This window comes from Dermacentor albipictus, chromosome 1 (genome assembly GCF_038994185.2).
Source record: "Dermacentor albipictus isolate Rhodes 1998 colony chromosome 1, USDA_Dalb.pri_finalv2, whole genome shotgun sequence".
Lineage (NCBI taxonomy): Eukaryota > Metazoa > Arthropoda > Arachnida > Ixodida > Ixodidae > Dermacentor > Dermacentor albipictus.
The window spans coordinates 409148659-409162279 of NC_091821.1; the positions used below are offsets into that span (position 1 = coordinate 409148659).

At 42.8% G+C, this 13621-nt stretch overlaps 1 protein-coding gene across 1 annotated transcript in view; it reads right to left on the reverse strand.

Moving 5' to 3' along the window:
• The window catches only part of PolA1 (DNA polymerase alpha catalytic subunit), a 129760-nt gene that overhangs the window by 59023 nt on the left and 57116 nt on the right, over window positions 1–13621 (reverse strand). Inside the window, exons 22-28 of the mRNA XM_065451842.2 lie at window positions 10439–10544; window positions 7492–7607; window positions 7256–7399; window positions 6159–6281; window positions 6044–6076; window positions 3835–3927; window positions 2349–2554 (exon numbers count right to left, since the gene is read on the reverse strand). Coding sequence (XP_065307914.2) covers window positions 2349–2554; window positions 3835–3927; window positions 6044–6076; window positions 6159–6281; window positions 7256–7399; window positions 7492–7607; window positions 10439–10544 — 821 coding nt within the window. The remainder of the gene's footprint in view (window positions 1–2348; window positions 2555–3834; window positions 3928–6043; window positions 6077–6158; window positions 6282–7255; window positions 7400–7491; window positions 7608–10438; window positions 10545–13621) is intronic.

The window sequence follows — 13621 nt, forward strand, 5'->3', positions numbered from 1 at the left end:
CAAGGTGAAAATAAGAATGTCCTTGATGGCTGTTTGGACCTTAATTTCCTCAATGTTGCCAAGCAGCCACTTTTGGATTATATGGTACTTGGGGCTGGTTCCTTCAGCTACATGCCATCGTCCACTGCATGCCGCAGTGCTCACTTTTCGGATACACTTGTCTCTTTGCAAGGATCACGGGAGACCAAAACGTCATATGCAAACTTTGCAACTGCATATAATGGCTGCACTCCTATTCTGAAAGGTCTCTCAACGCTTCAGAAGTTTGCGTCATTCATCTCAATTAGGTATGGCATTCGAGTCATCCGGAAACACAATGCACTGTACTAACTGCGTTTTGGCCGGGAATTTTTACAATAATTTGTACCATATTGAAAACCAGATCACCTGTGATCATATTATTGAGATTTGACTGCATACAAATTAGTGTGACAATTTACATGCTGCAGGTTCAGTTTTGCTATGTGGTGAGCCCCCAGTTTGAGTTAACAAGAGAGATATTTTTGAAGGATGTGGCCAATATTGTGTGCACACCTACATTCCCAATCCTCTAACTCTCCAAGAAAGCTTATGCAGCTATGTACTATTCAGCTAGGTACCATTCAAAGAGCACTAAATCTAACTAAACAAACACACACATATGCAGAAACAAGAAATTAAAGCTATAATTGAGCCACAGTAATTGCCTTAAGCTTTTATGCAGATTTCCAAGTTAAAGGGTCCCTGAAACGGTTCGGACAAATTTTGTAGGCGCGTAGGGTACAGCTTAAGTAGAACATTCGCACCACAATTTAAGTGAAGCGTTACGTATTAATGGAGCTGCAAGCGATTAGAAGTTACCCTCCTCCCTAGCTATGCTTTTCCTCCTCAACTCGCTCGCCGAGCGAGCGGCGCTAAGCTCCGCCTTCACTGGTTCAGCGTCACGATGCGACGTCACATCGCTCACTTCCGGTTGTTTAGGAGCACGCCCCCTCCCGCGTGAGACCTCTCCGCTAGCCGCTTGGCCGTCGACCGAGAGCTATCGAAGCAGCGTGCGTTGCGAGCATTCTGTCGTAGCGCCGAACGTGTCCGGTACTCAGCTAAAAACAGGCAAGCTGGTCATTTCGGCAAATGACTGGAGGCATAAACTCAAGCTGATGAAGGAACTTTAGCGTAGACGTACGTGAGCAGCCTGATCGGTCTGCACGGTCCAGACACTTGCTGGCGCAGCGCTTAACCAGTCAAACAAAGCGCTAATATTGCTCTAACCAAGTGTAAAGCATTTTAAACATTTATAAATCAACGTGTTGATGATTACACTCCTGCGAAAAATACACACCCGCAGCAAAGAATACACTTCGTTGCTGCTACTGTGTATGGTTGAGCTCTGTGCCACCAGGTGGCTGCACCGTGCAGACCGTTCACATTTGCCCTTCTGCTCATCTCGTGGCTCATCCCGGCACAGTCGAGCGGCCAGACCCTGTCCCCTTGCGCTTTCGTTTGCCCTAATACTGGACTCGCGGTTTGCAGGTCGCTAGGTTTGCAGTCCACAAGGCAACAAAGTCGAATCATAGTGCTCGCGAAAAGACTGAGACCGACTCTGACCGCGGAGCTCTCGTCAAAATGGAGTACGTTGTAACACAAGCAGACGACACTTGCTGTGTGCCGGAAGTGCTGAAGTGTACTAAAAAACTATTCTTGTGTATTCTCTTTAAGTTATTTTCTTTTTACAAAAACAAAGTAACTAACATTCCAACTATTACGAGCATCATTTGTTCACCATAAAGTTGAAAAAATTATCGACCACGCGCCCTGGTCAGCCAATCAGATAGCTCGCCCATGTGACGTAATATGGGTTATTTGCATCATATGGGTAGGGGCGGCTTAAAATTCCACCGAGCAGTGCGCTGCGATCGGCAACGATGTGTATTTTTAAAACCTTATAATAAATTACACGCTTTACGCAGAGCACTTAGATGCATCAATTAATGATCAGAAGAACCTACTCTAACGACTCAGTACGTTTGTAGAAAATCGCCAAAATCGTTTCAGGGTCCCTTTAAAGACATGCAAAAGCAGGCTATATAGAGAAACCAAACACTGATTTGTACGTGCTGTACCATAAGCATAAAATGAAACGACAAAAGTGGAGCTCACAATGTTAAAAAGTTGCAGTGGTGCTGCATCTCAGCAATACACTAAGCACGGTTTGTCTTCTGAAAGTGAACCACAGCAGAGGATTTGCTACGCATTTACATGAACCACAATAGCAGAGAATTAAAACTCCGGGACAAAATCAAAGCAGCAGATAATTTTTGGTTGCAAGTATGAAGAAACAAGCAGGCACATGTAAAGTGCAGAAGTCTTACTGGCCGGTCTTTCTGGCTACTTCTGACCAATCGCGTCGTACCACATCCAGTCCCTTCAGCTGCTTGGTTTCCAGAGGCACATTGTTGGGCCCAAATGTGACACACACTGCCGCATACTTTTTTTTCTTCAAAAGCAACATCGACTTGAAGATGCCATCAATGTCAATTTCGAGCTGCTTGTAGAACCTATTTATTTCTGCCTTGATCTGCACGAGATGCAACAGGCAGCAGTTACTAGCATGCTGCAGTGAACACCACATCACCATGGCATCCGTTAGGAAAACACTGGCAAATGATATCAACAAATGCACAGAAAACAAACTATAAGAGATAAATATTTAAGAATTTGATATTTATTTTCTTGCATAATGAAGCTCTTCAAAGGCACAGAATCACTGCGAGAGCATGCGAAACTCAATGATCAATTTTAATGAATGAGAGTCCTTGAAACGAAACCAAATGCCTTCTAATTAGAGCTAAAACAATCAAGAGAAATAAGGTGTATAAAAAAATCACAGCCATTTCACTCTGTGAATGTGGGCTGCCAGCGGAGCTGTAAAAAAGACAAAGCACATCACTGAGTGTAAAAGTTTAGTACTTATTTTGGGACTTTTCCATTCTGAGTCCGTAATTGTGCATCTGAGAACACGCACAATGGCTGCTAATAATGGCTCAACCTGTCTAGGTGTCCAAATTGAAACGCACGGGTGTCTCAAGCTGTTGGCTTGCCCGCAAGAAATTAATAAGGGCGTTCTGTGCCGCTTATCGATGCATGCGTCTGTGGCAAAATGGTTTCAATGTTGGGCTTCTGTGCTAGAGGTCCTGTGTTCGAATCCTGCTGATGATTTTAATAATGTTTAATTATTACACAGTATTTAGTTGAAACTGACAAATTTACAAAGTCGAAGAGATATTTAAAGCCAGAAGCACGAAGTTTAGGCAAATGCCTGCACTTCCCATAATTCCCATGCTGGCTGAACCGCCCTGATTGCAGCTCCCGTAGACACTAGCGCCAGAGTTCCCTCTAGTAATTATTGCATGAAACTATGTATTGGGTGGTTTCTTAGCTTTCCTATTGCTAAGCTAGGTGTCAGCACATGCCTTACTGGTTTGCTTTGCCTCTTTATAGAGGGCGTACGAGTTTTAAGGCATGGACATTGAAAAACATGTGGGAGGGTTGACACATACAGCTCCACTGTAAAAGAGAAAATGATAGAAACAGGAATAGTACTGAGGAGAGCGCAACAGAGAGGAAAGAAAGTGAAATCAACATTTTTCCTAACAAAGGCATTTCAGTGATCTGCAAAAGGATGATGAAATCGTTATCTGTAACGCAGATACAAATCCTAAAACAGTAAAATGAAAAGCAAAATGAAAACGAGAATGCACAGGAATGATTTATAACATGTTTATGACACAGCACAGTACATCCTAAAATATATTGTTTTAGTAAGTTATGCAACTCATGCTGTGTCACACATCTCACCTTGTTTCCCATCTTTGTGACCTCTTTAATGTCTCTCGAATTGGTGTTGATCATGATAGAATCAGTGTCTCCATAGATGACCTCAAAGCCCATCTGCAATAAAGTTGTAAGGCATATCACATAAGTACGCTACATAATGGAAGCAATACTGCAGACAAAGTGAGGAAATGAACGGATTCAACATATTATACGCCACACACTATAGTACTATGCAACAGAAATGACATACCCAATGCAAGGTGGAAATGGACAGATAGATTGGAGAGCAGGAGTGGATTCATAGCTACTACTGCTTTTGCTAGTTTTCACTGCTATTGTGTGTCCGGTCATCAATAAAATATTCTCGTAAGAAATACTCGTAAGCTGACAATACGAGCTGTTCTCACAGCTCATGTTCTGTCAGTTTACGAGTATTTCTTTATCTTCGTGTTGTCCCACTACTAAATTTTACTGCAAAAATGCGCAAATTCGTAAAGCTTCAGGTTTGATTAAACTTTTATTAAGCCATGCCAGCAATGCGGCTCAACACTACACCTAGCACCCACTCACTTTCTAGTTGAAGCATTGTGCATGCTGGAAAAAGTGTGTTGCTCTTTGTTGGATACAATTATACGATGTGAAAATAAGTGTCATGTAATTTTTTTCCTGCCTGTAAGAACAAATCTGCTGCAGTTTGATTGACGGGGTTAGTTAGTTGTAAACTCTAATATTAAAATGTGCATGCACAAACATGACATAGACTGCAGAAAAGTGATCTAGTTCATTTTCTTATTGTGGTGCCTCAAAATTGTACCTTTATCCAGCGTGTCTTTTTTTTTTTGATTACGGCTGTTGTAGGGGCTTTGGAAATGAATCTATATATATATTGATGAGAACCCCCACACAATGCTCTGCATCGTCAACCTCAATACATGAAGTACATGGCAAAAACATTGCCATCACGTGCTACACTACATGGTGGCTTGTGCATTAGCAGCATTGTCAGTTAGTAGAGGATCCGCAAACTCAGCTGTGCCAACAAATGGTAGCACAGCTTGGCTTCAATGCTTGTCATAGAGAGAATACTCACTTCAATATAAATATGAGGATACCAAGGTAATCTGCTTGCTTCATCACAAGTCTGGCTCACCAGAGGTACACAAGATCTACGAAAAGCTAAACAGTTGTCTCTGAACTGCTTAACCAATTGGATAATTCTACTCAGAGCACCTTGCCTTACAAATTTTAATATGTGTCTGTACTCTCACTGGCCAGCTGAAAGACAATACGAAAACATGCCACTATTTTCTCTACTCTTCAAAATTCTGTAAGTTAAAAGAACAAGTGTATCCGAGGGGCTCAATTATTTGCTATTATAGTTACAATCATGCTTGTAACTCTCAATTCACTGTGTCACGAGCCACTTCACTCAGAAAGGTTAGCCCTGAATTAACTACCCATAGGCCTAGCAATATGTCCAGCAAAATATGTCCAGCAAGGACATTACATGGATGGGTAGCTTTTTACAGATCAGATGAACTACGAGCGACATAAAGACAGCTTGGCATCTTTGAGTCAGGTGTGCTTAAGGGTGCAGTGACCTTGCTTCTTTTAACAAAGGCTGTGCAAGCCTTTCTTATATATATATATATATATATATATATATATATATATATAGAGAGAGAGAGAGAGAGAGAGAGAGAAAACGTCATGCAGCAGATCCAATGAGTTGGAATCTATATACAGTGGATCTTTGTATGAGTGCATAAACAGTTGAAACATGAGTACATGCATGCACGTGTGTGAACGCACAGACACACACACAAGCGCGAGTGCACGCAAATTATACCGTGCCTTTTGTTAAGCAGAGTTGCTGACTACTAGTGAGTACGACGAACGGCTTGAATATGCATCGTGGTTTCAGAGGCAGCATGTGCGCACGTACATAACGCAATTCGAATCTGTTCTATCCACAAGAAGCGTTTACTTCCTCATTACTGTGCAGCTGCAGATGTACAAGGCGGGCTTTCTCATTCTTTTTTTTTTTTCTTGCCACCACATGGCTGGCCCTGCCGCTGCCGTGGATGTGAGCGCCACCTGGCTGTGTTGCAAGGAACCTAACGTCGTGCGTACTCCATACTCCACTGCGATTGGTTGTCCTATTCGGAAAGGGCCATGCCAAGGAAAGCTTCTCTAAAAGAAAAAAAAAAAAATCCCCAGGGGAAGTAACCTTTTCAACAAGTTCTTTGGACTGCAGCAGAATCTGGAAAGAAAAAAAGGAAGAATGGCATTTTATGTGCTGCTCTCATGTACCGTTAAGCAATGCTGGGAGAATAAAGACTAACCTCCCTGCCTCTGCTTGTGATGAGCGCTGCCAGAGGCTTTGCATAGAAACGAGAGTTTGAGAACCCCAGACATCCATACATGCTGTTGGCTGTCAACTTCAATGCCTTCTGCCTGATGTCATACTAAAAGAGAAAGATAATTTCACTGTTCAAGCCTTCAGCATATTAAAGTTGCAACTGAAAGTACATGTAATAACCCAAAGTAGTAGAGTTACCAAGAGAAAGCGAGGGAGAGAAAAGCACCAGAAGCAACATAAATCTACCAGCAAATTATGGAAAGTATATGGTGGTGATAGAATACTTGCAACCTTGGTACTATTTACAATAATGTGAGTGTGTGGGGCCTTTATTTGTGCTGTATTAACGATCACTGACACAATAAAATAAAGAAATTTATGGACGTGTATAGGCTCAAGCGATTTACTCCACCACAGCTGCAAAACCCTTGAGCACATTTTAATGTATTTAGGAACAGTGGGTTTATGAGAGTGGGGTACAATGACATCATGCTTATGTGCAACATAGACAAAGTGACCAATGACATAAGCAGCCGATGTTATAATATGACTCAAGTAAATGGTTGAAACTTTTAATCACTCAAATGGAGAAGCAGAACACACCCATATACTAGTTGGCATGGCCGATCTCATGGGAAAGGCATTTGAAGTAGGATTAGACAATGAATTTTTAAAGACGTAGGAATGGCTAAAGGGTTGATGTTTTAAATCTAATAGTATGCTTATTAAGGCACTGCATAAATGTTTATCATTTGGGGTCCTATGAGCCAAAGTTTAGGGCCAACCTTTTTGTACAGTAATGCTACATACTGGCACCACAGAAACTTGGCCATTGCAATGTGGGATCAAACCTTTGGCCCTGTAGTGACAGAAAAGTGCCTTAGTCATTGCTACTATGCACCAATGCATAATGGCAGCTTTATCAGCAACAAGACATTATATGCAAATTCTTCCTTAATTTGTAGGGAATGTCAAAGCAGGAGAAATTTAAACTGTTAGTAGATTTTAATGCACATACTGCATAGTAGGGAGTGAATAGACTACCACAAGTAGTCATTTGTTACCAGTAACCTAACTCACCTGCTGGTATAACTCAGAGTCGCCCTCAGCACCCTTCATTAATGACTTGACTTGCTTTCTTCTCTCAACAAGTTTTCGAATTTCAGAAGGTAGTATGCCTTGTTCCAAAGTAGGGCTAGGCAATTTAGGAATGTAATCTTCATCCTGCAAACGAGTCAGCCAAAAATACAAAATACTTGGTGATGGGCTTTCATCTTCCTTTTTCTTATACGCATATGTTGTTCAAATCCACGAACCTTTGACTCATCATTGCCAGAAACACTAACAGTTGTGAAGCAGATGTTGTACTCTTGAATGATGGATGGGTACAAACTGTTGAAGTCCATCAGCAGAATGAACGAGTCATAAAAACCTACAAAGAGAGCAAATATGTTGAACTTTCTTGCCTCACCTTGCATAAGTTCTGACTGTAAAGCACAAAAGTTAGCCATGTTGGTAAGTGACATAAAGCTACCATAAGTGAACCCTAAAAAAGTAGATGTGTGCAATTACTTGAATAATATGAATACAAATCGAATTGTGAATGTTGGGATAATTCAATTCACAAATTTAGTATCCGCCATTCAGTTTTTTTGAATACGATCTGTTATGTTAAATAAAAGACCCGGTTGAGGTCAGTGCCTCAAATGTTTCATGGCGCACGGTCTCTGTTGGTACAGTCGACTTCAGTTAATTCGACCTTGACAGGACCAGCATAACTGATATAACTGAACAACATGAAGAAAAAATTTCACAACACAACCGCTGATTCGCTTGGCAGTATTTGCTCTATTCTAACACACCTCTGAATCAAACACACGCCCATTTTATGTGTCCTAAGTAGAAAGCTAACATAGGAATGACATTAGAGCTCCTAAACTGAGCAGAAATATAACTTGCACCCGAATTTTAGCAAGAGAAATTGTTGCACAAAGGCGATAGGTTGCCTGAAGTCAGCTTCGCCACACTATAGCTTTGAGCTTAACTCCGCCGCAATACATCATTGTTAAACGGTAAAGCAAGCAACCATTGCGAAGGAGGTCTTGGTTTCATGCCCAACTGCACTGTGCAGGCAGTTTTCCGCCCAATTTTATTAAAAAGAAAGAAAGGTGCACATTAGAATCAAATAAATACAGTAATCAGACATTGTGAGCTACGGTTATTGCTTAAAATCTTCCTAGGGCAGGCAGAAAATAGGCGTTTTCAACAAAAGACATGTGCTTAACACATTCACTGTCACCTAAGCTCTGCCAGAACGGATGCTGCCACTAAACAGATCGCTATTGGGGACACTACTATAGGGGCCAGGCAAATGCGCGCTGAGTGTTGAGTCAAGTTCGAAATATCCGACGAAAGCCAATTTTAGGATCAAAATTTTAAAAAATTTTAGACACATAGAAATGCCTGTGCGCCGCCTGGGACCTTACGAAGCTTACTGAACAAGGTTCATCCAGGTTGACAGAATCGAACAAAACAATTGCCACATGCGATGCAGACAGAGGGAACGGCGACAAAACCAGGGTGTATGGAAAGCATCCAAGTGTGTACAAAGATCGAAACCAATTAGTAACAAACAGAAGGTACACAGATTGCATCCAATATGTGTGTTCACGCATGCAGATTTATGCATGCAGTCTGGACTGAAATGTCTGCATGAATGTGTGAATTCTCGGAGCTTTCAGTCTACATGCAGGCATACAGATGAACTTGCATGCACGCTTGAGGTAGTTGTAGGCTGGTCATCGGTGGACCTGAATGGCACTTTAATCAACCCTTTAGTCGAACCCATACGTGTCGCCTGAGGACCGATTACGATAAGTCAACTGAACAAACGTATTAGTGGCAACTTTTCTGCGGTGGCTTGTGACCAATGATCATATTGGCCAGCAGTTGGGTGTCAGTGATTAAAATTACGGCTTGGTGCCCAATTGATGCTGATCTATTCACAGCAGCTACACAACAGTCGAAAAGTCAGCTGCTCTGGCAATGAAAGTGAGTGCATGGGATGGCACCAATGTTGCAGGCCACAATCTTTGCGACACACTGCAAGGCGGTTGCTCATCTCAGACGCCGTTCATAAACACACATTGGTCACTTTTAGTATCTTTGAGTAATGCGTCAGAAAACCAGCTTTGGATTTAACATTGTTCATGAAAATCTTGTGTGACCAGTGCACCAGCCGTCCCACTACAGACACATTAGCATGGACTGTGAATAGACATGGACGGAGTGGGGGTAATGTTCGAGCTTACCGTGACCCGCCTGATCTTAGTATCTTCGATAGCTAGTAAACGACACTGAACCTGGCAGTGAAAAGGTGTCCGCCCTTTATCATCGGTGCTGAATGTGTTTGACATGGGTTGTGTTTAAGAATGTGTAGCGCAGTGAGGTCGAGGCATGTGTTGCATGGTACAAGCTTTTGTATGTTGTGCAGATTGGCCTTAGCGAGCTAATGACAACCCTCAGAACACACCTGCTATAAAGATGGGAAAGTCCTTCTGTTTTTTGGAGGAAAACTGGCAAGCAGAACTTTCTAAGCAATACAAGATTGCCATGAAGGACAGTATGGCCTACTATTAAGCTGAAAACATTCAGTACAACATAACTTCTCTATTTCTTCAGTTTCAAAGAAGAAGAAGAAAAAAACTTGATTGCATTCAATAGACAATCTATTGAGTGCATAAAAATTTTAGGACTTTCATATAGAACTGAGCTGTAATCAGTGCAGGTGCCCTCGCACGAGAGGCAGTAACGGCACTGTACTTATCTCTTCTATTTTCTCTTTTAAAACCACTCATCATAATCAGTACTGACATAGTAATTTGGTGTTCTTTATAAAAGTAAGAGTTAGCTATACTGTAGAGCTTAATTCCAATGTTACTGATAGCCAGCAAGATTCATGGTATGCAATGAGAGTAGACTGAAGTCCCTAGCATGTGCAGCACCTGGAATTCTTGCAGAAAATTTTCAAGCACTACACTTTGCGGTAACTTTAGTGATATTTAATATTCAATTCAATATTTGGTTTGTTTTTTCTTACTTGATTCAAAATCTACTATTCAGTATTCATACACCCCTACTAAAAGCAGTACTTGCACACAAATAAATAATATTGTTACGTGAAGGCACTTGCAGATGCATGCAAGCATAAATATCACAGGCACGAAGAAAGAAAAAAAAAAAGGAAAAGATTACGGGACTCACCTTTCTTTGGTTCAAGCACCAGACCACCAGTATAGGAAGGGCCCTTTTTAGATTTCTTACTAGCAGTTGTATGTTCCGCCTCCTCATCTTCCTCATGGGTATGTGCCTTGTGAAGAAAGGTAATAATTAAAATGAATGTACCACTGGGCTGGTATAACGTGAACTATTGCAATCTGTTTTCATTCTAAATATGCCATTATCGCTCCTTCATTGGCCAAAATGACTTGAGCTCCGCAACCCTGGTATTCAATAAGAATTGAAGGCATTGTACACCATAAATCGTTAAGTGGTAATATTAGAAGTAATACACTAAACACCTTTGCATCAGCAGTGCAATGTATAGTCAAGCTTCAATAAGTGAAACCGCATTTGAAGCAAAATTTGGTTTATTATACAGCAGGCTTCCATTAATTCGTCTCTGGTTAAATAGATTTTTCGCCTGATTTGATCCCGACCGAAGGTCCCAGCAGGTGCCCATACGTTTTTATAGCCTAAATATCAAAACCAACTATAACCAAATATTTCGAACTTGACTGCTCTGCCTCGCCGCAATACAACCATGTTATGCGGTGAAGCATACCAAGAATAGGAGTGGGCCACTGTCATGGGCCATAGTACACGTTTCTTATAGTGAATTCCAATGGCAGATTTGGAGTGGCTGATGAACTCTGTGCTGGAGCACTTTGCTACTGTGGTGGGCAACAGAACGAAATCTGCAAGTGAAACACAAGCACTCCTGCCAGAGGAATAGGCAAGGGGCATAAGCGCACATTCGCTTATGAAAGCGCCCAGCATTCCTCGCGGTTTTTATCATTTTCGGTCTTTTTGGCTTGAACTCGTTTGCGTGTTGTGTTTATAAGTCTCGTGTTTTGTTTTTTTTAGCCTCCTGCGCTCTAATAGAAGTTACACTGCATGTGAGTCAACTTCTCTTGTCCGCCGTTACTGTGTGTCGGAAACATCGGATACGCAGTGAAGCCCACAATCAGTTTGTTGGCAACACAGCGAGACAGCCTGAAGTGCCTTCGGAACTGCATTTCATCAACAACTTTAGAGCCGTTAAAATGCGAACTTCCGAAACAGAGTCGTCGTTACCTCTTCATCCGTATACTGGCAAATGATGTTGTCGACGAAACGCGCCACTTTGTCTCTTGGCTGGCAGCCGAAAATTATGTTGAAACCTTGCTTCAATACACTAGCTTCCGAAGCTTCTTTGTCGCTCGAGTCCCCGCTGGTCGATTTGGAAGTTGAGCTAGATGAATCAGCACTCTCCACAAGGAGTAAAAGCGCAAGTTGACGATGCACACCCTACATTTCTTCCATGAGACCGCAACTTGCGTCCACGGGCGCGTGCGCCATAGTGATATGTTGGCTGTGGGTGGCCTGACATCAAGCGACTTCCGGTCGACTCCGTAAATTTCTGAAGAGAGCGCTGCTGAGTGGAGTGGATCTAGTGGGGGAGCTGCTCTCAGTCTGCCAATGGAAGATACGGGAGGCACTCTCAATCTGCCAATGGAATAGACTTGCTCTGCATGGAGCAGAAAAACTACTACCGGAAGTGCTCTGAATCTGCCATTGGAATTCACCAGTAATTATGTAGCCACGCACGTGCCTTCTCTAGTCACATTGCGAGAATTTACATGCCTAATAAGCATACTGGCACCCATTCAGAACTGTTTCCAACATTGCGATTTCAGCCCTCCCTTAGCCCACCATGCACGTCACGTATATGAAACTGTTAGTGGGGCCTAGTATGCGTTCCTTAATTATGTGTGCGTGTACGTGCCATTCACCAAGAAGTGGAGAAAAAGCGTATGTGTTTTGGGGAAGCTAGTGAAAAGGACGGCGGTAAAATGAAGACACCGAAAAGTCGAGGGGACATTTAAGGCCAAAAAAAAAGAGAGTAGGGGCCCATCTAAAACTCCTAAGGGGGCACGCGGCTTTTCGTATTGCGAAAAATGGCCAAAAAAATCGATTTTTTGAAAATCTCATTTTCAGTTTCTACAACACTTTTTCTATCTGATTCTGAAATAGCATCCCTATAAACCAGTAGGAGTGCTCTAAAATATTTGTTTAATCAGCCAAGGTGGCAAAAAATTTCGCAGAAATCAAGAAAGAACACTGTTTTTTAAGCCGCAATATCTCTGCAACAGCGCAACTGAGTGCCGCCATCTTGGTCTCGTTAAAAAGAGCATTTCTCTGCCTTCGAATTTGCCACTTCAGCTATCTCCTCCGTACAGAAACAAGCATACAAAAAGCAAATGATTGAAGGTCGTGCCGGAGTCTGTGATGGGTCGCGCCTGCCACGGGACTCCAGCGTGGTTCGCCACTGGTGCGGTGCTCGCGTCGTCTGCTCGGCTCTTTGCACCTCGCGAGCCTGGAAGTCTCCACTCGCTGTAATCTCGAAGTGTTAAAATGGGCACTATGTGGACATCGCAGCAGGGTGGCTGATCCCCTATGTCTGTGGACGTCCCAGACCCGTGGCTAAGCATTCCGAGCATCAGCGATGCGCACTTCGCGACCAAGATTCGCAAGTGGAATCCTCGGACATGCGGCTAGGCCTTTCAGCACTTGGTGTACGGACATTGCGGGCCCTCGCCTAAGCATTTTGTGCATCAGCACCTCTGACTGCACGACTAAGTACATCAACATCGACTCCTCAAGCCCTCGTCTAGGCATTTTGTGTGTCAGCACCTCGAACTGCGTGAATGAGTGCATTGAGTGTCGGCTCCTTGAGCCCACATTTAGGCATTTCGCGCGTCGGCACCTCGAGCTGCGTGGCTAGGTATTTCACGTGTCGACACCTCAAACTGTGCGACTAAGCACATTGAGCGTCGACTCCTTGTATTTGCGGCTAGGCATTCCACGCTTCGGCACTTTGGATCCACAACCAAGCATATTGCGCGTTCACTCTATTATCATATTGTCACGATAGCTTGTAACAATATCTGTCAAACCACCTCTTCATAAAGAGAACCTCATCATGAGCTCTGTTCACTAGGCCCCTCAGGCTGGCACAGACACCTGGCTGCAGAAGTGATCGAGGCATCATATGAAAGTACAATTGTGGAAAGCACCCAGCAGCTGCATATCTATCACTGGCTCTCTGATCGTAAGTTTCACACGCATTCTCAGGTGAAGATGACTTGGAAGGCTACTGACAAAGCCTTCATTCATCAGTAACAT